Source organism: Lithobates pipiens, unplaced genomic scaffold (assembly GCF_037356315.1).
Source record: "Lithobates pipiens isolate NorthernLeopardFrog02 unplaced genomic scaffold, aLitPip1_a1.2 Scaffold_13, whole genome shotgun sequence".
NCBI lineage: Eukaryota > Metazoa > Chordata > Amphibia > Anura > Ranidae > Lithobates > Lithobates pipiens.
In genome coordinates, this window is record NW_027507718.1 from 549969061 (window position 1) to 549992502 (window position 23442).

The following is a 23442-nucleotide window of genomic DNA, read 5'->3' on the forward strand; positions in this document are numbered from 1 at the left end:
AGATATAAAGGATACACTGTCAGCTGCTATTGCAAACCTGCGTCTAGACATCTGTGCCATTGCTGACAGGGTTCTTGTGGTAGAAAACACAGCTGCCCAGCATCATACAATTCTGCGCAGAATGTCCCATAAAATAGATGCTCACACACTACAGCTTAGAGACCACACAGAAGATTTGGATAACAGAGGAAGAAGACATAATCTGCGTGTCAGAGGTTTACCAGAGGCTGTGGATTCTGATCATTTACTGTCTGCCATTACTACTATATTCAATGACACACAGAAGATTTGGATAACAGAGGAAGAAGACATAATCTGCGTGTCAGAGGTTTACCAGAGGCTGTGGATTCTGATCATTTACTGTCTGCCATTACTACTATATTCAATGACCTGCTAGACAGACCAGTGCACACAAACATAGCAATGGAAAGAATTCATAGGGCCCTCAGACCTAAAGGCAGAGAGAATGATCCCCCCAGGGATGTGGTGTGCTGTTTGGTTGATTATAAACTTAAAGAAGACATTCTTCACAAAGCGAGAAACAGGATTCACATTATGTTTGAGGGAGCTGAGATTCATATATACCAAGACCTTTCTGGCATTACTCTGAAGAACCGAAGAGACCTAAAACCCCTATTAGACACACTGCGTGCCAAAAATATTCCGTACAGGTGGAAATTCCCCTTTGGGCTCTCAGCTACATTTCAAGGTCGCACGGCTCTGCTGAGAGTGCCCGAGGACCTACCATCCTTTTGCAACACCATGGGCATTCCTCTAGCAGAAGTCCCAAATTGGTACGCTGAATTCCGACAATCTGCGACTAAAAAAGAACAACAACATGAAGAGCCTATGGAGGCACAGGAGACCCGACACCGTCGTTGCAGATCTCCATCAGACGACAGGTCTTCAATGTCTACAAGAAGACAGCACAACGGTACAAGCTCACCTGAATCACCGCGACCTAGAAGGGCCAGAAGGGACCACGGGTCACAGCGCAACCTTGTTTACCAACGCTAACAATCAAGCTTGGAGAGTATACTGGTTTAATCCATGGTTGTTTATAATGTCTTTTCTAGCCTCTTTACACCGACTTTACTCATCTGCTTTGGTTAAACTGATTAGAGACTGTCAACATCATATGAATTCTGGGGTTAAGTTACTGTTATAGATTGGATATGATAAATTCTCTTACACAATTCAAATCTCATGTTCCCACTAGAAGAGTACATAGGAAAGTACTATTGCACAGTTTTTAAACATCCTCATCCTCATTTATAGTGCTTTGATATTAGTTACTGCTCAGTCTGTTTCGTTCAATTTCCAGCAGTTAATTAGTCCTATATAAGGTTTTCCAATGCAGAACTCCCCTCCCCCCTCATCACACCCGTAGGACTACGGTTATTAGGATTTGTTTTCGGTTATCCTGCCCTGAGGAGACCAATGAACTAGTATCATCCTCTGTATGATACCTAGAAACAGTCAAGCTAGGCTATGTTTAAATGAGATGTAAGGCATAAAGGTGGTCCAACAAGGCCCAAGGAAAAATCGGAAGCATTATTAATATATATATATTTTTTTTTTTAAATTTATTTATTTTTTTTTGCATTTTTTAAGCCATCATAGGTAAAATTGGCCTTTAAATTTAATTTTAATTTCAGTATTAGTGTTATAGTATACCACTTTAGTGGAATCATCATAATGGTTATGTCTCGTTCTTATGGATGAAATACTAGAAAACTTTATTGAATTACATTACGGTCAAGACATTAAGTGAGACTCGCATTTTATAATTGTTAGTTTTGCATTATTACTTGTGCTGTTGTCCTAGTTAGTGGTTAGGTATGGCTATTTTACTTCCAGCACTTGATAAGTCCATCCCAGGATTCTACCTTAAACTATCCCCACCTATCCTCACGCCCACTGGAATGTGGCTGTGAGAGATTGTTATATTTCTTCCACCGTTGTAGATATACTAAGGAACGTGTATGGGTTTATACATAGGTATAGTACCAATAAAATTAAACACTACACAAGTAGTTGGGAGATACTAGTTTGGTTCAAGAAAGCCCAAAATACTCCGACTGCACTAGAATTATTTTATTACATTATTTTTATTTTATTTTTTATTTTATTTTGTAATTGTAATTTTATTTTTTTATTTATTTATCTTATTTATTTATTTTTCTTTTTTTTCCTGTTCCGTACTTGTCTTCTTAGGTTAAGATAATCTTTAATATTAAGGTTAAAGTACACCAAAGACACCTTATTAATGGTATATTGGTAAGGACATTCTGGTGTGGCAAATATTTCTAATTTTACACTGTCTATTCCATACACCCACTAATATTTCCTGTTAGTTGTTCTATAGGATTCAGAGCTGGGGTTTCTAGTTCTTTCCAAAGAAGTATAAGTTTATATAGGCGTGATACTGCTATGCTTTATAAATTTACAATTTATTTATTTATTTTTATGTGAGAACATCTCAGTATTTTTATTTGCAGATTCCACAAAACAAGTCTCTACTCGCATACACCATGTCCTGATTTGCGTCACTCTTATAGTTGCTTGGATTTATTATCATAATTAGATATTTAGTACTTCCACACCCATGCCAAATACATGACCGATATCAACACAAATTTTCCTTAGTTTCTCATATTTACACCTTTATAGGCATTTGGCATTGATAACAGCGGATTACCATGTCACTCATTCTCCTGTTCTCTGTGAGGTTTTATCCAACCCCCACACAGTAGCTTGGACCAGAGTTGGCCTGTGTTATGTAGGCTTTCTCTGGCCTTGCTCTGTACTTCTCCGATTCTACACAGGTCTTGGGTAGATCCCATAACCTGCTCGGTTATTGCTTCAGACCTTTCCCCACATTACACCATCTTAGCCTTATCACATAACCTGGTCTATTCCCCTTACCCCTTTCCCCTATTGCCAAAGTTAATCCAAAAAGAAAGCTACTAATCAAAACATACAATGTCTCTTGCAGGAAGGCACGGCCCTCCTCCCCAGGTCAAGCTATATTCTTTAAACATAAGGGGTCTTAACACTCCAGAAAAAAGATCTCAGTTGTTTATGTTACTAAGAAAAGCTAAAGCGGACATTGTATACCTCCAAGAAACACATTTTAGATCAGATAATATCCCCAAACTTTTCAATCCAGAGTATCCAACAGTATTTCATGCCACTAATCCAGACTCCAAATCAAAGGGAGTATCTATTCTGATATCTAAAAAATGCCCATTGCAGATCCAAGATACTTTGATTGATACTAATGCAAGATATATTTTTTTAAAAGGCAAATTGCATAACAAACTCGTTACTTTGGCCAATTTGTACGCCCCTAACAAACAACACGTTCCTTATTTCCGCGATGCCTTACAAAACCTTAGTACATTTCGCGCAGGCATGCTCATTGTCGGGGGTGATTTCAATTTGGCATTGAACCCCTCACTTGATATGTCCTCAGGTGCCTCCTCTATCACACACAGGGCTCTTCGGGCAATAAAAACACAGCTATCTAACCTGGAGTTACACGATACTTGGCGCACATTGAACCCAAACTGTAAAGATTTCACTTTCTATTCCCCTCCGCATCGTAGATACACAAGAATAGACTACTTCTTCTTATCACAACCAGATTTGGATCTACTTCATCAAGCTACAATTGACCCAATGGTAATTTCAGATCATCACCCTATTTCTGTCACAATCACATTTTTTACATCCAACACTAGACAATCAATCTGGCGAATGAATAGCTCTATTTTAACGGATCCAGTAAATGTAAAGCGTATAAATGATCGCTTGTTGCAGTATTTTCAGGAGAATGATTCCTCCGAAATTACCCCGGTTACCCTTTGGGCGGCACATAAGTGTGTCATACGGGGAGAACTAATTTCTATAAACGCTCAATGTCAAAAAGCTAGACAAGCTCTGATATCCAAATTATCGGATAAAATTCATTCCCTGGAAAGACAGCATAAACAATCATTGGCTGATCAAACTTTTCAAGAGTTATTAAAAACTAGGGAAGAACTTCTAGAAGAACTAGGGAAATCCATACGTCGCAAATATGCCCTATCACAAAAAACCTTCTATGAGTTTGGGAATAAATCCAGCAAATTTCTAGCTAAAGCCCTGCAATCTAAAAAAGCAAATACTACCATTCATTACATAACGGACCCCAAAGGGAATAAAATAGAATCATCCAGTGGAATTGCAAATCAATTTAAACAATTTTTTTCTAAACTTTACAACATACAATCCCATTCGCAGACAGGCTCAAACAAGGACAGGATAAGATTAATACAAGATTTCCTTACACAATATGGTCCACACCCTATCACTGAAGAGGAGGCAGATGATTTAGATAAACCTCTTACCAGGGAAGAAACGCTGGAAGCCCTCAAAATTATGAAGCCAAACAAAAGCCCTGGCCCAGATGGCCTGCCAGTTAGTTACTATAAAACATTCACTGAAGTTCTCATACCAAGGTTCTTAGAGACCTTTAATTCCCTAGATACCCTCTCAGATAAAAATAAAGATCTTTTAGAAGCCCATATAGTTATGATACCAAAACCAAATAAAGATTCATCTATAGTTTCTAACTACAGGCCCATTTCTTTAATAAATGTTGATGTGAAACTTTATGCAAAAATTTTAGCTAATCGTATACTTCCTCTACTGTCCTCTTTGATTTCTCTGGACCAAGTGGGATTTGTCCCAGGCAGAGAAGCTAGGGACAATACCTTGAAGGCACTCAATATTCATCATTGGCTGACATCTTCCAACACCCCTGCGTTTTTCCTTTCCCTCGATGCGGACAAAGCGTTCGACAGAGTGGCCTGGGACTATATGACGGAAGTCTTACGCAAAATAGGTTTCAAGGAACGCATGATGAACTATATCTTAACCTTATATTCATCCCCAACAGCAAAAATCAGAGTTAATGGTCTTCTTTCGGATGCTTTCTCCGTGTCGAATGGAACTAGACAGGGTTGTCCCTTATCCCCCCTTATATTTATACTAACCATGGAACCTATTCTAAGCAAAATTAGAGCCAACAGAGATATTAAAGGAGTTGAAATAGCAAATACTCATTACAAATTAGCGGCTTACGCAGATGATATTCTTCTTTTTCTTACTGATCCCATCATAACAATTCCGAACTTATTGAAGGATTTTGACCTTTTCGAAAAAATCTCCAACCTCCAAATAAATTTATCCAAATCAAAAGCACTCAACATTTCTCTGTCAGATTCCATTGTATCGCAATGTCAGTCCAATTTCCCGTTTGGCTGGGATGCATCAGCCATAACCTACCTAGGGATACAATTACCATCAAAACTACCTGATCTTTACAATAAGAATTTCGCCCCCATTTTAAAAACCATACAGAAGAACCTTCAAGACTGGAACAAAGGCAATTTTTCCTGGTTTGGTAGGGCAGCAATTATAAAAATGAATGTACTCCCTAGACTCTTATATTTACTCCAAACAATTCCTATAAAACTACCGCCAGCTTTCTTCTCCACATACAAAAGATTATGTTTAAAATTTATCTGGGCAGAGAAACCATCACGGGTCAAATGGGGTAAGCTAGTGTCCCCAAAATTGAAGGGGGGAATAGGTCTTCCAGATATTCAAAAGTATTACTGGGCTTGTCATCTGACTAGAATATTAGATTGGCATTTACATCACAAGACAAAGGCCTGGATAGGTATGGAAGAAGCTGTCCTCCATTTACCAATGTCTTATTTACCATGGATCAATCCACAAAAATTAACACATGAGGTCAGATCACATCCTCTAATAGCTCCCACGTTACAAATCTTCCATTCAGTTCGCAAGAAGCTACACATTGCCTCAGTTCCGGGCCCACTAACCCCAATTGACCAGAATCCGGACTTCCCTCCTGGTATTTTGCCTAAATCCGATGCTGACATATCTGCAGTGGAACCCATGAGAGCTAAATCCTTCTATCACAATGGTCAGATATTATCTTTTCAAGAAATTTTAGCTCGTTTCCCTGGAATGAAGATTCCTTTCTTTAAATACCTTCAAATAAGACATTTTTTGCAAAGCTCTAACTCCCAATCTCTGTGGTATAGAGACCATACGCCGTTTGAAAACTTATGCTCCAAAACAGACCCTCAAAGACACCTCATTTCATTTACCTATTCTTTAATGTTCCCAGATGCTTCTTTCTCAAATGACACCACATGTAAGAAATGGGTTAAAGAACTGTCCTTGGATTTAACACATGAGGACTGGCAAAACATATATACACACATACATTCAGGCTCCCTAAATGTTACCGCTCAAGAAAATGGATACAAATTATACTCTAGATGGTATAGAACGCCTGACCGAATTCACAAATTCCATTCTACTATCCCTCCCACATGTTGGAGATGTAATCTAGCGCACGGTTCTCTTCTCCACATATGGTGGGATTGTCCTTTAATCCAACCATATTGGAAGGAAGTCCATAAGCTCATCACTAAAATCACAACCTATTCCCCAGACTACACGCCAGCTCAATACCTCCTGCATCATACATCTATTCCGCAATCCACTTATAAAAGATCCCTCACATTACATCTTATAAATGCAGCAAAGCTTTGCATCCCCGTTCATTGGCGTTCTACCTCTCCCCCCACTATTTCTGAATGGCTCCGCAGAATAGAGAAAATAGCTGAAATGGAGGGCTTGATCTCTCAAGCGAAAGATACTCATACTAAATTTTATAAAACGTGGTCATTTTGGTCACATTTTAAGTGCTCGACTACATATAACACCCTAATATCTGTCCCTGTTTAGCTTGACCTGGGGACCCCAACATAATATAATAGAATAAATGACATTTCACTGCTTTTATATAGCAGCTTGTACTCAATTCTGGATACTAATTCCTTATAAGGTAGACAACCATGTTGGTTGTAGCTCAGATTAAAGCCATACAGACCACTACCTTATATATAGTCTGATGTTAAGACTCAAATTATTTCCGCGCACAGTTTGATCCCATTAGGGGTGCGTGAGATAATATGGAATTTACAGATTCATTGTTACTCTAGTTTGTTACACCTTTTTTTTGGTTTCTTATGAGATGTAGGTATGCGACTAATATGACTCCATATATACGCATGTGTTGTTTAAATCAATTTTATCCAGCTTGGACTAATTTCATCTATATGATAGATATTTACAAGTGTGTTTTTTTTTTTTTTTTTGTTTATTTTTTTTTTTTTTTTTATTGATCTATGCATGTCTATCTTATGCCAAATATCAATTCATATTGTTGCTTTATTTTCAAATTCTGTATTTCATAATTACAATGATATTCAGATTTATGTTTTACTATGTGTATGTAACATGCAATATTTGTTTTATCAATAATAATCAATAAAAACATTGAAACAAAAATTATTATTATTATTATTTAGTGGTCTTAGCAATATTATTATTCAATAGTAAAAAATTGTTATTACATTTTCATTAATGTACACTATGTTATTCTAAAATATAGAAAACGTCTTCATTTTTAAATGTTGAACTTTAGATGACCTCTCTGCTTCTTTCTGATATTTTTTATAAGATAGTTTACTGGGTGAAAGTTTATTAGAACACATTCAAGTTATATAGAATGTTATATTAAAGTCTTGAAACGCATATAAATCACAGAGATAGGAAAAGTTCATGTTTAGTTACTAATTAGAAGAAGAGAGAACTTTTGACAGAAGTGAAATATAGCTGATAAGATAAGCACTGTCAAAGATTAGAAAACAGGTGGTTAAAATAATTAGGTGGAATACGGGAAAGTTATGTACAGAACATTAAATTAAGTTTGACAGGGTAAAACAAAGGTCTGCTTGAGCCCTCATTAAAACTGTTAAAATCTATTGAATACGAAGTACACTCATGTGTATGTATATAGTATATATAATATTAATAATAACATTGAATATGAATAAGTAATTGGCTTGTGTAAAAGTATATATATATATATATATATATATATATATATATATATATATATATATATATATATATATATATATATATATATATATATATATATACAGTATATAGTAAGTAATACAGTACCTTACGTATACACACAGGATTGTATAGTGAAAAACATGACACATCTGGTGGGGTTATTGGAAGTTCATTCTTCCAGAGTCGTAAATCTGTTATTCTTGAATATAGTTAAACCTTATCAAGATGAGGATGGTTGCATTTAACACAGCTGGGTGCCTTTAATTGTCTTTAATTGGACAAAAGCAGTTTTAAATCATTTTTAATGAACATATAGGAATTCTGGGAATAATTAAGTTTATCTGGTTGTAGAACAGGTGTCAGATGTATGGTTGTTTACATTGACATAGATCTTAGTGACCAATCATATTTAGGACAGATGGCAGAAATAGGCTTCTAAATTGGTATATAAATGCAAGCTCTACAATTGTTAGTCAGACAAGTCAGATAGGAGCTCATAAGGCTGCACTCTGTGTATGCAGCCCTATTACAAGGGTCATAGAAGTCAGAACCAATGGGCAAATATCTGTCTGAAACTTGTCTCCTCGTACAAGTCAGAGAAGACTTCTTAAGCCGCGTACACATGGGCGGACTGTCTGGCCAACTTGGTCCGTCGAAACACATTTCAGCGGACAGTCTGCTCGTGTGTGGGCTTCAGCTGACTTTTTCAGCTTGCAGTCTGGCGGACTAAGTATTTCGAAATTTCCGTAATACTGTCCGTCAGACTTTGGTTTCAGCGGACAATCCGCTCGTCAGTAGGCTAGTTCGACGGACTAAGTATGGCGCATGCTCAGAAAGGATTTACACGGCGAAAGGTTGCATTGCTGTGTATTGGACTTCCTATTTCTAGTCCCGTCGTACGTGCTGTACACGTCATCGCGCAAGCTTTCGACGGACTGTTTGTGCATCCGTGTGTGGTCAAGTCCATTCATTCAAAAGTAGGACGGACTATCCGTTGGATTGTCTGACGGACTAAGTTGGCCAGACAGTCCGCCCGTGTGTACGCGGCTTTAACTTGTTCCAGAGTGTGGTTTCAGGTGAATTTACCTCACAAACTTGGTCAAGCTGGAACCCAGAACTCTGAAGGGACTGGACCACTGGTCGATGGACTGGTCCCTATCAGGCGACGGGTTCCCAAGAATTGGCAGAAAAGACCCATTCTGTTTCAAGGTGAGAACAATTCACAATTGGTTCAATTTGGTTAGGGAATAAGAATACCTATAACTAATATGCTTGCATTGTAAGAAACTGTATAAATTAGGCCTGTATCTTTTAATATTTTGAACATAAACCTGTATGTTATCAGCTGTTAATAAACCTGCATTGCTTAACCACTTTTAGCCCTGGACCATTTTGCTGGCTTAAGACCAGACCACCACGATTCAGCACTGCGTCGCTTTAACTGACAATTGCATGGTCATGCGACGTGGCTCCCAAACAAAATTTACGTCCTTTTTTTCCCACAAATAGAGCTTTGTTTTGGTGGTATTTGATCACCTCTGCGTTTTTTATTTTTTGCACTATAAACAAAAATATAGTGACAATTTTGAAAAAAATGCATTATTTTTTACTTTTTGTTATAATAAATATCCCCCAAAAATATATAAAAAAACTTTTTTTCCCTCAATTTAGGCTGATACGTATTCTTCTACATATTTTTGGTAAAAAAAAAGTCACAAGAAGTGATTATTGATTGGTTTGCGCAAACGTTATAGCGTTTATAAAATAGGGGATAGTCTTATGGCATTTTTATTAATATTTTTTTTTTACTGGTAATGGCAGCGATCAGCAATTTTTATTGTGACTGTGATATTATGGCGGACACATCGGACATTTTTGACACATTTTTGGGACCATTGTCATTTATACAGCAATCACTGCTATACAAATGCAGTGCTTCCTGTGTAAATGACACTAGCAGTGAAGGGGTTAACCAGTGGGTGGCAGTGTAGGGGTTAAGTGTTCCTAGGGGTGTGTTACTAACTATGGGGGGCTGGGCTTTGTTTTAGTGTACACTGATCTCTGCTCCAATCACATGGAGCAGAGATCAGTGTCACTTGTTGCTAGGCAGAACGGGGTGATGTCATCTCCTCGTTCAGCCGCCCCGTGAGATGATCGCGGGTATGCCTGCGGCGATCAAGTCCGCGGAACCCAAAACTGGACTCACGGGGGTCCCGACCGGCACGCGATGGCAGGGCGGCATTTAAAACTGGATGCACCTGTACGCCAATATGCCTGCCCATGCCATTCTGCCGACGTACATCAGCGTGTGCCGGTCGGGAAGTGGATCAATTCTGCCCGGTTCGATACTTTACAATTCTACTTCAACACACGATCGGACTTTCAGACAACAATCATTTGTTGGCGGAAAATTTGAGAACATGCTAGCCAACATTTGTTGGCGGAAAGTCAGACAACAAATGTTCGATGGAGTGTACACACGGTCGGATTTTCCACCAGCAAGCTCACATCCAACATTTCCCATTGGAAAATCGGACCGTGTGTATGGGGCATTATAGGGAATTACAGGGCATTACAAGGAACTACAGAACTACAGAAAAAAATGGGAAAGGATCTTTACTATAGCCCATAAAGGCTCAATAAATGTCTTGACCCAAGAAAACAATTATAAAACTTTAACTAGTTGGTATCGAATGTCATTCCCTACTCAACAAATATAACCCTGATATTTCTAGTAACTGTTATGCCCCATACACAAAGTCAAACATTCTGACCACAAAATCCGTCAGATTTTTTTCGACGGATTTTGGCCGAAACTAGTCTTGCATACACAGAGTCACACAAAGTTGTCTGAAAATCGGATCATTCTGAACGAGGTGATGTTATACACGTACGACGAGACTACGTAGAGGCCAGTAGTAAATAGCTTTCATCTACAATTTTTTTCTGAGCATGCGTGGCACTTTGTATGTCAGAATTCTCTACACATGATCGGAAAAAGTCCAATCGGATTTTGTTGTTGGAAAATATTAAATCCAGCTCTCAAAATTCTTCCGCCGGAAAGTCCAACAGAAAAAGTCCTATATAGCCTACACACGATTAGATTTTCCGACAACATAATCCGATCGGACTTTTTACTACTTCTAACCGTGTGTTATGCCCCGTACACACGAGAGGGATTAAGTCTGACAGACCTCCAAAGGAGTTCCGACGGAGTTCCGACGGAGTTCTGGCGGACTTTTCGACCGAACGGACTTGACCACACACCATCACACCAAACTCCGACGGAGTCGAACGTGATGACGTACGACTGGATTCGACGTAGGAAGTTCATAGACAGTAGCCAATAGCTGCCCTAGCGTCGGTTTTAGTCCGTCGGAGTAGCACACACACGAGCGAATTTTTCGAAGGGGACCGGGTCCGGCGGAGTTCCGTAGGGAAAATTTGAAGCATGCTTCATTTCTAAAATCCCCCAGACTTTTGCGAAGCGAAAGTCCGTTGCAGCCCACACACGATCGGATAGTCTGACGGACTCGGTCTGACGGACTTTGGATGTTGAAAAGTCCGCTCGTGTGTACGGGGCTTTAGAGAAAATGCGGAGAACAGGGTACACTGTTGCATATATGGTGGTCATGCCCATTAATACAACCATTCTGGATTCACTTACATGAAATAACGACACAAATTTCTATATACCCATTTTTTGTTTTTCGGGTCATTTGTTATGATCACAATTTGTAAATCCGTACATTCGTAAATTCATACATTCGTACATTCATAAATTTGTAAATTCATACATTCGCACATTCAGAAATTTTTAAATTCGTACATTCGTAAAATTCAAAAAATAGTAAATTAATAAATTCGTACATTTGTAAATTTGTACATTCTTAAATTAGAACATTTATTAAATTCTTACATTCGTAAATTTGTACATTCGGAAATTCGTACATTTGCAAATTCGAAAATGTGTATATTCGTACATTCATAAATTAGAAATTTCGGAAATTTGAAAATTTGAAAATCCAAAAACCCGAAAATTTGAAAATCTGAAATTGTAACTAACTATTAAATTATAGGTATTGTAATTTCCTTTCAAATTTGGCTGTTAGTGAATGTAATGAATACAAAACAAATGGAACGGAACAAATTAATAATAAATAATAATAATACAAAGTTTTTATTATCGTTATTTGTTATTATTCATTACGTTCCATTCATTTTTATACGGCATTCATTATTCCGGATAATTCGTAACTTTGGATTTTTCAAATGTTCACTAACAGCCAAATTTGAAAGGAAATGACAATACCTAGAATTTAATAGTTAGTAATAGTTAAGCTATTATTAGTTAATTATTATTTCAGATTTACAAATTTACTAATGTATGAATTTACGATTGTGCGTATGTATGAATTTACAAATGTGTGAATGTATGAATTTATGAATGTATGAATTTACAAACTCTTCAATAGTTCCTGATGTTTTGTATTGTATTGTTTTTTTCCTGTAACTCAATAACTAAACTAAATACCGCTACTGGTTAGCTTCTAATGAGACATTCGTAATATGATTGGACTTCCTATATGAGATCCAGCTTATATATAACAACCCTAGAATAAAACAGACCCAGTACCCCAGCATGACCCATTTCGGCATGAGTAATGCCGCGTACACACGACCGAACTTTGACGGACTTGGTTCGGCGGACTGAAATCCGTCAGACAATTTGATTGTGCGTGGGCTCCAGCGGAATTTTTCTTCCCAAAAGTCCGGCGGACCTAGAAATAAAACTTTCTGACGGACTTGAGTCCGGTCGAAAAATCCGGTCATCTGTGTGCTAGTCTTACGGACTAAAACCGACACTAGGGCAGCTATTGGCTACTTGCTATGAACTTCCTTATTCTACGTCATCACGTTCGAATCTGTCTGACTTTTAGAGTGATCGTGTGTGGCCGAGTCCATTCGTTTTAAAGTTCGGCGGACCTCAACTGCAAAGTCCGTCGGATTGTCTGCCAGACCAAGTCCATCAAAGTCCAATCATGTGTACGCGGCATTAGATGTTGCTTCTTTCCTCACAACACAATGGGCCCTACCACAAGGTGGCCCCTTTATCAGTTGTCTTGAATAAGTCCAGTTTAAGGCTCCATGCCCACTGAAGTTTATAAACAGCTGTTTTGGGGAGTTTGGGCATTTTTTTTTAATAACTCATAAACTCTCCTCTATGTTATCCTATGTGTCCATGCACACATGGAAGTTTTTGGACATTTATCAGCAGTGGAGTTTATGGGCTATTTTCTGAACGCCTAAGTACTCATGTACACTGCTGCTGGTAAACGGAGGTTTAGAAGCAGTTGGGAATTTTTTTCAACTGCTCCTGAACTCTCCTCTATGTTATTTTATCAGTACATGTACGCAGTGTGACGGAACCAATCCCACACTCCGATTGAGTGCTTCCATCTATATACCGCTTTCTAAGTCCTGGAACACAAGTCCAATGGATCTGACTATACGAACCACCAAGCACTAGACGACACCAGGCTTCGGAGTACATCAGGAATGACCTTTATTTGAGATCTCACACAAAATATATATACAGCGGGGTGACTAAAACCTAACCTAATTAGCATGAGCTAATTATCTAATCAACACTCAGACTAGTTTGACTGAAGGGATAAGACTTTTCGGCTCCTAGCTCACAATTCAATAAACATTACTATAAACATAAACAAAGGGTTAATTTGCACAAACAACAACGTTTGGAATGTCCTTACAAGCCAGACTAGACTCATTTACACCTCAGACAGGTGTCTGGAGTTCATGACATTAGCATCTGACAGTGTGTGTCCCAACAGCATGAGACAACACACATTATATATACATATATACAGCATTGAATCTGACTAGCACAGATTATAGTGGGGTTCTCATTCACCCTGTGCCCCTTAAAATCCAGGACCCAAAATCGGTCTGTCACATGCAGGTTCATTTATAGTCATCTCTAGGCAGTTGAGTTTAGAGGCCTTTTTTGGAACCCAAACAAATTAGTTCATATGTCGAGTTTAGAGGCATTTCAAGAGATAAACATGGCTCAACGTTGTAACTTGCGTCTAGCCGCAGCATGTAAACACGGCAAAACAGACGTTTTAAACGTCGGTTACTATCTGTCAAGTTAAATCATTCAGGAGAGGTTGTAAAAACGTCCCGTGTACATTAAGCCATAAAATCGCATTTAGGAGTCACTCTTTTCAAATGTTTTTATTGAGATTTTTAGCAGAGTTAGTTACAACAAGGGTTACAAAAAAAAAATAATATATAGTAATAAAAGTAACATAACGCAGTATAATGTAGTGACAGGGTTTTCTCAGCACAATATAGCATATAAACAAATAATCCACAATAAAGAATAAAGTAGTATTCCCAAGTATCTAATATTCATAGTCATAAAGGGACTCGAACAAGAGTAAGTCTCTAAGGCCGCGTACACACGCGGGGACTGTTCGCCCAACTTTGTCCGTCAAACAGTTTCAGCAAACAGTCCGCTCAAAATTAGCATGGACGGACATGGCCACACACGACGGACGAACAGTTTGCTGAAACCGTGCGCGATGACGTGAACGGCACGTACGACGGGACGAAAAATACGACGTCCTATACACTGCATTATAACTTTCGGCGTGAAAATCCTTTCTGAGCATGCGCGCAACTTTGTTTGACGAACAAGCCTACACACGCAGGGACTGTCCGCTGAAACAAGGTTTCAGCGGACAGTTTTTCGGAATTTCCGAAAAACCTTGTTCAGCGGACTGTTCGCTGAAACTGTCCGCTGAAAGCCCACACACAAGCGCACTGTCCGCTGAAACTTGGTTTCAGCGGACAGTTTCAGCGAACAGTCCCCGCGTGTGTACGCGGCCTTAGAATTTGTATAATAAAGTCCGTAATATAATTAGTGTAAGATTTATAAATAGCGATATGGATAATGGCCACTTCTGGAATCCAAGACACCCCTCACAGGGATCTATCTGTGTCTTGGAGTACCTAGTCCAACATCCTAAAGGAAATTCAAACACAGTAGTTATCTTTTATGAAGGAAAATAAAGATCTATTCTCACTTCGCAGCTCAATTCAGATAAACAAACATGTGATATATTTGTCACTTTGTTATGAAATTATTTTTAAAGCCATCCAAAAAAAAAATTAAAACGCACAGGAGTTCTTTCTTCTATATGATTAAAGAATCAGCATTATCTAAATTTTGGAAGTATAATTTTTGTACCATGTACTCCAAGGTTCCCATAGTTGTTGTTCCTTAATATATAGGGATTTGTCATTAGGAAATAACAATTCATAGGAGTGGTGGAGTTGGGTTAATTCTATAACTTCTGTCATAGTAGGAAGAGAGTCAGTTTTCCATTTTCTAGTTATGGATAGTCTCGCAGCTAAAAGTATATGTGTTACTACTTTATGATATTGTTTGGGAATCGTATGTAAATTCATATTCAGAATGGCTAGTTCTGGTGAAAGTTGAAGGACAATACCTGTTATGGAAGTGAGTAAATGGAAGATTGCCTGCCAGTAGTTATGTAAGCTTGGGCAGTCCCACATAATATGAAATAGGGTCCCCAATTGGGTACAATTTCTCCAGCAATTAGGTGACAAGTTCCCCTTGAATTTTGCTAGGATATGTGGAGTCAGGTATTGTCTTTGAAAAAAATTTTGTGCCAGTTCCCATAGTGTAACACATGTAGTGGCCCTATATATGCTTAGTAGGGAAGCCATCCATTGTTTAATTGAAAAGTCTTGCCCCAAATCTTGTTCCCATTTAAGGAAGGAAGGTAGTTTGCTGGGTATGTTTTTTTCCCCTAGAATTGGGTATATTGTAGCTACTCCTTTCTGTGAGGTGGCATGGTTATTGAGGAAAGACCATATTTTAACCGGGATTGAAGCTCTGAGTTGTGGATTGTGTAGCAGACACTTTTCTATTTGAATATATGTAGATCGCTCAGAATTCGGAAGCTGTAATTCATTACTTAACTGAGAAAAATACTTTAATGAGCCCTGTTGGAAGAAGGAACTAAGTTTGATATCCCGACCCAAATTCCAGTCGTGTATTTGTACGCCAGGAATTAATGTTGGTATAATTATTAGAGGAGGGTTTAACACCGTGATTGGAGCTTTATCCCATTTGTATGTGATGATTCTCTGCCAAGAGTGTAGCGTCGCTTTCACCGTTGGTGGGTATTGAGCTGTAATTGTGGACTTAATTTTCCTACTAGGTAACCAGAATTGCATATTAGGCTGTCGTGTGATGTCTTTCTCAATTTGTCCCCATAAAGTTTTAGGAGTAGGCAAGAACCATTCTTGCAATTGGGTCAAAAGAGTTGCGTCATAATAATCCTGTAGATCAGGTATGGTCGCACCACCTATATTTCTATGTTTAATTAGTATATGGTATGCGCAACGGGATTTTTTGCCATTCCATAGATATTTTCCCAAACTGCTTTGTAAGGATTTAAAGTAGTATTTAGGGATACATATTGGAAGGGACCTAAGTTGATATAATAATTTTGATAAGGTCATCATTTTGAAAGCTGCCAGGCGACCAGCCCATGTAAGTTCGAATTTACTAAGTGTTGTCAGATCTGTTTCAAAATGTTTCTTAAATGGTAAAAAGTTTGTTTTAAATAACTGTTTTGTTTTGTTAGTGAGAGTGATTCCTAAGTAAGAAATCCACTCGTCTTTCCAGTGGTAGGGGTATTTATTAGACAATAACTGCCTGGTTGTGTTATCTAATCCTAGGTCTAAAATATGGGACTTAGTTTCATTGATTTTATAATATGATGCTGCTCCAAATGTCGTTAGTATATTTTGGAGATTCGGGAGAGATGAAATAGGATCAGACACTATAAGCACTATGTCATCTGCGAACAGACTTATTTTATTATCTATTTGCCCAATTTTTATACCAGATAGTTTTGTGCCAGATCGTATACGTTCTGCTAGAGGTTTGATGGCTAAATTAAATATTAAAGGAGATAAGGGGCAACCTTGTCGTGTTCCATTCGAGATGCCAAAGGGCCTAGACATCATATCATTTGTGTATACTCTTGCTGAGGGGCCCTTATACAGTGCAAAAATTGCCGATAAAATATTTCCATGAAAGCCGAATTTTAAAAGCACTGACTGTAAATAGCCCCAATGGACCCTATCAAACGCCTTCTCTGCATCCAAAGAAAGGAGCAGAGAAGGCGTTTGATGTCTCTCAGTGAAGTGTATAATATCAATCAGATGTCTTGTTGTATCTGAAGATTGTCGCCCTTTAGTAAAGTCAGATTGATCTTTGTGAATGAGGTCTGGTATGTAGTTCATCAGTCGATTCGCTATTGCTTTGGCGTATATTTTGATGTCAATGTTCAATAATGAAATCGGTCAGAAATTTTGGGGAGCATTGGGATCTTTGCCTGGTTTCGGCAGTGTTATGATCAAGGCCTGAAGCATCTCAGCCGGAAATTCTGATTTGGATGCTGCTTCGTTAAAAAGTGAGCATAAGTGGGGAGCCAGTATATCTCAAAGTAATTTATAGTATTCTCCTATCATTCCGTCTGAGCCCGGAGATTTATTGTTGGGCAGGGAGTCTATAGTTCTAGCAATTTCTTCCACTGAAAATGGGACATTAAGATCAGAGATTTGATCAGTAGTTAATGATGGGAGACTAATAGTATCTAAGAAATCACTTATTATCTTTGAGGTAGGTGTGGGAGTCTGAGAATCATCTTTAAGATTGTAAAGGGAGCTATAATAACAGCTAAAGGCATTTGCTATGTCTTGGGGGTCTTGCAATTTTTCTCTAGTAATAGGGTGGTATAGATATGGAATCTTTGATTTGGAATATCTGCCTTTGATCCGAAGTGCCATGTTTTTTCCTGCTTTGTTGCTAGTATGGTAATATTTAGCTTTAAGTTTTCTAGTATGTTTTTCAAATGTATCCAATAAAGTCGTTCTGAGTTCCTGTCGTAATATTTGTAGTTTAGTTTTCATTTGTTGTGATGGGTGAGATTGGTTTTGGGAATCTAATATTTTAATGTCAGCAGTAAGTTTCTCAATGAGTTTCGTTTTATTTTTCCTGAATTCAGCATTCAGTTGCATTAGGATTCCCCTACTAAATGCTTTATGAGCACCCCATAGGGTGGCGGAGTCTGACACCGATCCCACATTATATTTAAAGAATTCAGTTATCTGGTTTTGTTTAGCTGTAGCATAGGTAGGCATTTTGATAAGATATGCATTTGTTCTCCATAGAAAATGGGTCGTTTGAAAGTGTTTAGGTAGAATAGTCATACTAATTGGGGCATGATCAGTCCAAGGTGCAATGTCAGACTCCCTCACCCGCTGCAATAACCACTTATCCGTAAAAATATAATCAATACGAGTATAGGTATTATTTACCAGGGAATGATATGTGTATTCACAAACTCCAGGATGATGGCATCTCCATACATCATAGAGATCGCTTTTATTCAAAAAATGTTTAAGTGCACAGTTGGTTCTGGTTTTGGGATTAGAAGTGTCTAGTTCTTGTTCATGTATTGTGTTGAAGTCTCCACAAATTATTAAGGCACCTTTTCGGCATTTACCTATTTTTCTCATCAGGCCATTCAGAAAATGGGATTGCCTTTTATTAGGCGCATACACATTTACCAATGTAGTAAGTGTATTATCAATGGTACATATTAATATGAGGTATCGTCCATTGGTATCTACAATAGATTCATGTAATCGAAAATTAACTGAATGATGTATGGCAATAAGTACTCCTCTTTTTTTCTGTTGGCCTGATGCTGTAAATATGTGAGGAAAGTTCTTATGGGTGCAAGTGGGAATAGCGCCTGTTTTGAAATGGGTTTCTTGTATACACAATATTTGACATCGCTGGGTGTTAGCCATTTGCCACATCGACGCTCTTTTTGCTTGATGGTTAAGACCATTAGTATTTAAAGATATTAACTTTATACTCATAAAAGGATATTAATAAGATGGAAAAAATAAGTACATACTAGCCTGATAATAGCTTTAAACTCTACTTCCATGTGAACAATCTGTAGTCTGAAATGACTATGAATGTCCAAAAATTTAGTGACTGAAAAGTTTTGATTCAAATTTTGTAGGTTCACAACATACCTGTCCCTTTGAACGCTATGAGTTGTGTATAGGATACTGTGAAGAAAAAAATAAAAGTAAAAACACAAACAAAAATATAACCAAACATTAAACTTAACTTGCAGTGGTAAACATTTCAATGCATACTGCAACATTAGAATGGGGAATTAGTTCAAAGGTCAGCTGTTCCAAAGATTTAGTATCGCACGGCACGGCGGGCAAGCTGATAGATCGGTTTCCTATAGATAGGATTGTATTTTGACTGGATCTAGTCAATGAAAGCTAATGCCATTGTGGCGTAAGTTTCTCTGGATTCTTCTTAGCTCCGATAGGTGGAGTTGGTTCGGGGATAATACCCCATGCGTGAAGTAACTTAATGCCTTGTTCCACAGAAGTGATTGTATGGTAGGTGTCGTTCTTCTGTATCAGTAGTTTAGATGGTTGTTTCCAACGGTATTCAATTTTATGATTACGCAGAGCTTTTGTAATCATGGAAAGTTGTCTTCTCATATCTAGAGTATGTTTAGACAAGTCAGCATAAATCTGGATTGTATTATATGGTTGTGGAAGTTGTCCTAGATGTCGCACTTTATATAGGATTTGTTCTTTAACATGGTAGAAGTGTACTCTAAGTAGTTCATCACGTGGTATCTGTGGAGGGAGAAATGACGGTTTCGGAATCCGATGGATACGATCAATTGTGAGCTCTAAGGCTGGTATAGCTGGCAGCAAGTTGGAGAATAAGTCAGTGGCATATTTTTTAAGATCAGACTGCTATATATTTTCAGGGATACCCCTGATTTTGAGATTGTTCTTCCTTGAGCGGTCTTCTAAATCTGCGATTTTAAATTTAAGCCACTTTTTTCAGCTTTATTTTCTTCATGAGCATCTATTAAATTATTAATAGTATTGATCATGTCTCCCATAGAGTTCTCAATAGTGTGTACTCTTTCACCTAAGGAGTTCACTGCTTTGGAGAATTGATTTGTGAGTTGTAAAATATCCGTATGAAGGAAGCGAAGTATGTAAAGATAATAGCATTTCTTTTAATTGGGTGTCCAGAATAGGCTGGTTATTAGTGGGGAATGCGGCTATAGGCAAAGCTATAGGAGTTATGACTGTGTTATCTTGACTAATATGAGGTATTTTATGGCTTACCTCCTGGCCTGTGAAATCCAGTTTGATACGAGTTTTAGCCGGGCTGCGACATGTAGGGCTGAGGCAATCTTCCTCATGAGGAGATTCCAGATGTGTTTTGTGAGTTTATTCTTCTAGAGCAGCATCAGGCATGTCAGGGTAGTGCGCTCTCCCTGAGGAGGCCATTGCTGGTACAGCATCTGTGAGAGGATCTGCGCCATCTTTTTTTCTCCCTCCCGCTGACTGAGAGGAGAATGTCGTTAGTTTTTTTCATTTTCCGTTCGTCTTTCCGCTTTTTGGACATCACCTTCGGATTCAGGAACTCTTCCGTCGTCTGTTCGTATCTTTTTTACCGATATTCGCTGTGAATTGTTGCTAATATGCCCGTTCGTGTCACGGAGCTCTCTCACAGAGCGTCCATTCGGCTCGTGCGCTGGCCACGCCCCCTCTGCACTATGTCTATTTCAATTGTTTCTAATTACAGCAGCCCCAAAACCTGACAAAAAAGACCAGTGACTGTCTATAGTAGATCTGTATCCCCTCTTGCCTCAGCTAGCCCCCGTATGCGAATATTTTGCCTACGGTGTCTATTTTCCTGGTCATAGAAATTGATCTAATAATGAATCTATTATTCCTTCATGATGCTTTACCATCTCTTGAGTTTCAGCCACCACCTGCTTAATCCCAACTTGACTTATCTCCATCTCTTCCACTCTGTACCCCAGAGCTACTGTGTCCTCCCTTAACCCATCCACTATTTGTTTACATGACAATTCCACTGCAGCAATAAGTGATTGTATATCCGTTTTTGTAGGAAGGGCTCTCAAATGTTCTCTGAGCTCTTTATCCAAGTCCATACTTATTGCCTCTGTTTGGAATACCACTTGCTCTGGGGAGGACTTTGAGTCAGGGGTATAGGTCTCTGTATTTGTGTTCTTAAGTCCCCCTCTCCTCCTGGGGTCCATCCCTGGCTTACATATCCCAGTTCCCTACTGGGGGTTCCACCCTCACAGTCCATCTCCCTGGGGTGATTCCCCAGTTCTCACCCCTCCACTCCCATCTACCGGGGTGACCTGGACCATGTCCTGTCCTCGGGTTCCTTTCTTAAGCTTATTATTAACACCCGAATAGTCACTTTTAGGGCTCTTAGGGCTTTTCCCCATGGCCAAGTGGTCATCCCTCCTGGACAAACCATCCCACTCCACCATCCCCAGTCCGCCAATCATAGTGTCCTCTGCCATTGCTAAACTCCTTCTCTCAAATTCTGGCCGGCCTTGGCCCTTTAGTTGTGTCTCCCTCTCCCTCTCATACCTGTGTCCTCCTTGACCAGCTTTGTATTCGGGATATCCGTGCCTTGTCCCATCCTGCTCCAGTATCTTCTGGGCTGTTCTTCCCAGCTCCGCGCTCTGTGGGGACAAATACACTCTCCAGCCAGCCATCTGCCCCATCTGCAGCTTCTCTCTACCAAGGGGCTGCAAAGCAGTACGTTAGCATATTGCCATACTATGCTGCAATCTTGGGGAAACCAGGAAGTGGGAGAGCTATCGCCGTGTCTCACTGCTGCTCCGTGTTGCTCAAATCTCTCAGAGGCCAGAAGTTTTCCGCACGCTCACACAGCACGTCTCATCTCCATACCGCACCCCGCTGCTGACACCGTCCACTACTCTACTGACACAAATCTCTGTCCTACTGACACTGTCCACTACTCTACTGATGCCAACCTCTGCTCTACTGACACCATCCACTGCCCTACTGACACTGTCCACTGCCCTACTGACACCAATGTCTGCCCTATTGACACTGTCCACTGCCCTACTGACACTGTTTACTGCTCTAGTGAAACTGTCCACTACTCTACAGACACCAATCTCTGCCCTACTGACAATGTCCACTACCCTACTGACACCAATCTCTGTCCTACTGACACTGTCCACTGCCCTACTGACACCTTTACTGCTCTAATGAAACTGTCCGCTACTCTACTGACACTGTCAGTATATATACACATGCACACACACACAGACATATGTGTTTGATCTGTGGGGGGCAATCCCCATTGCAACAGGCTGTGCACACCTACACACTGGTAGGAAATACCCCAAAGATATAACACAATACCATAAAATATTAATTATTATTATTATTTGTGAACAAATGTTATGTTACATAGTTACATAGTAGGTGATGTTGGAAAAAGACACAAGTCCATCAAGTCCAACCTATGTGTGTGATTATGTCAGTATTACATTGTATATCCCTGTATGTTGTGGTTGTTCAGGTGCTTAGCTAACAGTTTTTTGAAACGATTGATGCTCCCCTGGGGAGTCAATTTAATAAGGAGCACAATACGATCCAGGACTCCGAGAGATTGGGATCAGCAGCAGATGAAATATATGTCCCGAGGCTGTGGTCTTACAACAGCCTGCGTCTTTTGATAGGCCACACCAAACCCAGGTCATCACTGTCGACACTTCCTTCTATGTTTCCTTCCATGCTGCAGTGGTGGATTGGGTGGCTGTGATGTTGGTGGTGTTGCTTAAGGTGGTGGAAGAGTATGGTCCAACTCACACAGCTGGGTTTATGTTGTTAGTTCGCCCCTCATCCCCTTGTTTAGGGCCTACCAAATTAGTTCTTCACAGATTGTGCATTGGCCCTCCTCCATGTTTTCTAGTTTGCTTGCAGTGACAAGTCCAAATGCCTCATGTATACCAGGGGTCATGTTAAGTTCTGCAGTGGCCTGTTTGAGGAAAACAGCCACGGACTCCTCAAGGTTGCTTGCCTTCCTGGTCCCGCTGATTGGAGGGCAGAGGGGAGGAACCTAGGATTCAATCAGACTGCTTGCCATGTCCTCCTCCCGGCTGAGATATTCCTGTGTATGAAAATGGTACATAGTTTTTGGTTTTGGTCATCAACCACACACAATTTTGAGCTCCTGATTTTTGGCTACTACTGTCTACTGATATGTAAACCACTTTGTTAAATCAGAAATTAGTGATCAATAACATCTAGTTAACCACTTCAGCTCCGGAAGATTTTACCCCCTTCCTTACCAGAGCACTTTTTGCGACTTTAACTGACAATTGCGTGGTTGTGTGACATTGCACCCAAACAAAGTTGATGGCCTTTTTTAAC

General features: G+C 39.2%; 1 protein-coding gene across 1 annotated transcript in view; it reads right to left on the minus strand.

Moving 5' to 3' along the window:
• Positions 1 to 21749, minus strand: part of LOC143975983 (vomeronasal type-2 receptor 26-like) — a 59894-nt gene extending 38145 nt beyond the window's left edge. The window contains exon 1 of the mRNA XM_077478511.1: positions 21322 to 21749. Coding sequence (XP_077334637.1) covers positions 21322 to 21749 — 428 coding nt within the window. The remainder of the gene's footprint in view (positions 1 to 21321) is intronic.
• Between the last annotated feature and the right edge of the window lie 1693 nt (positions 21750 to 23442).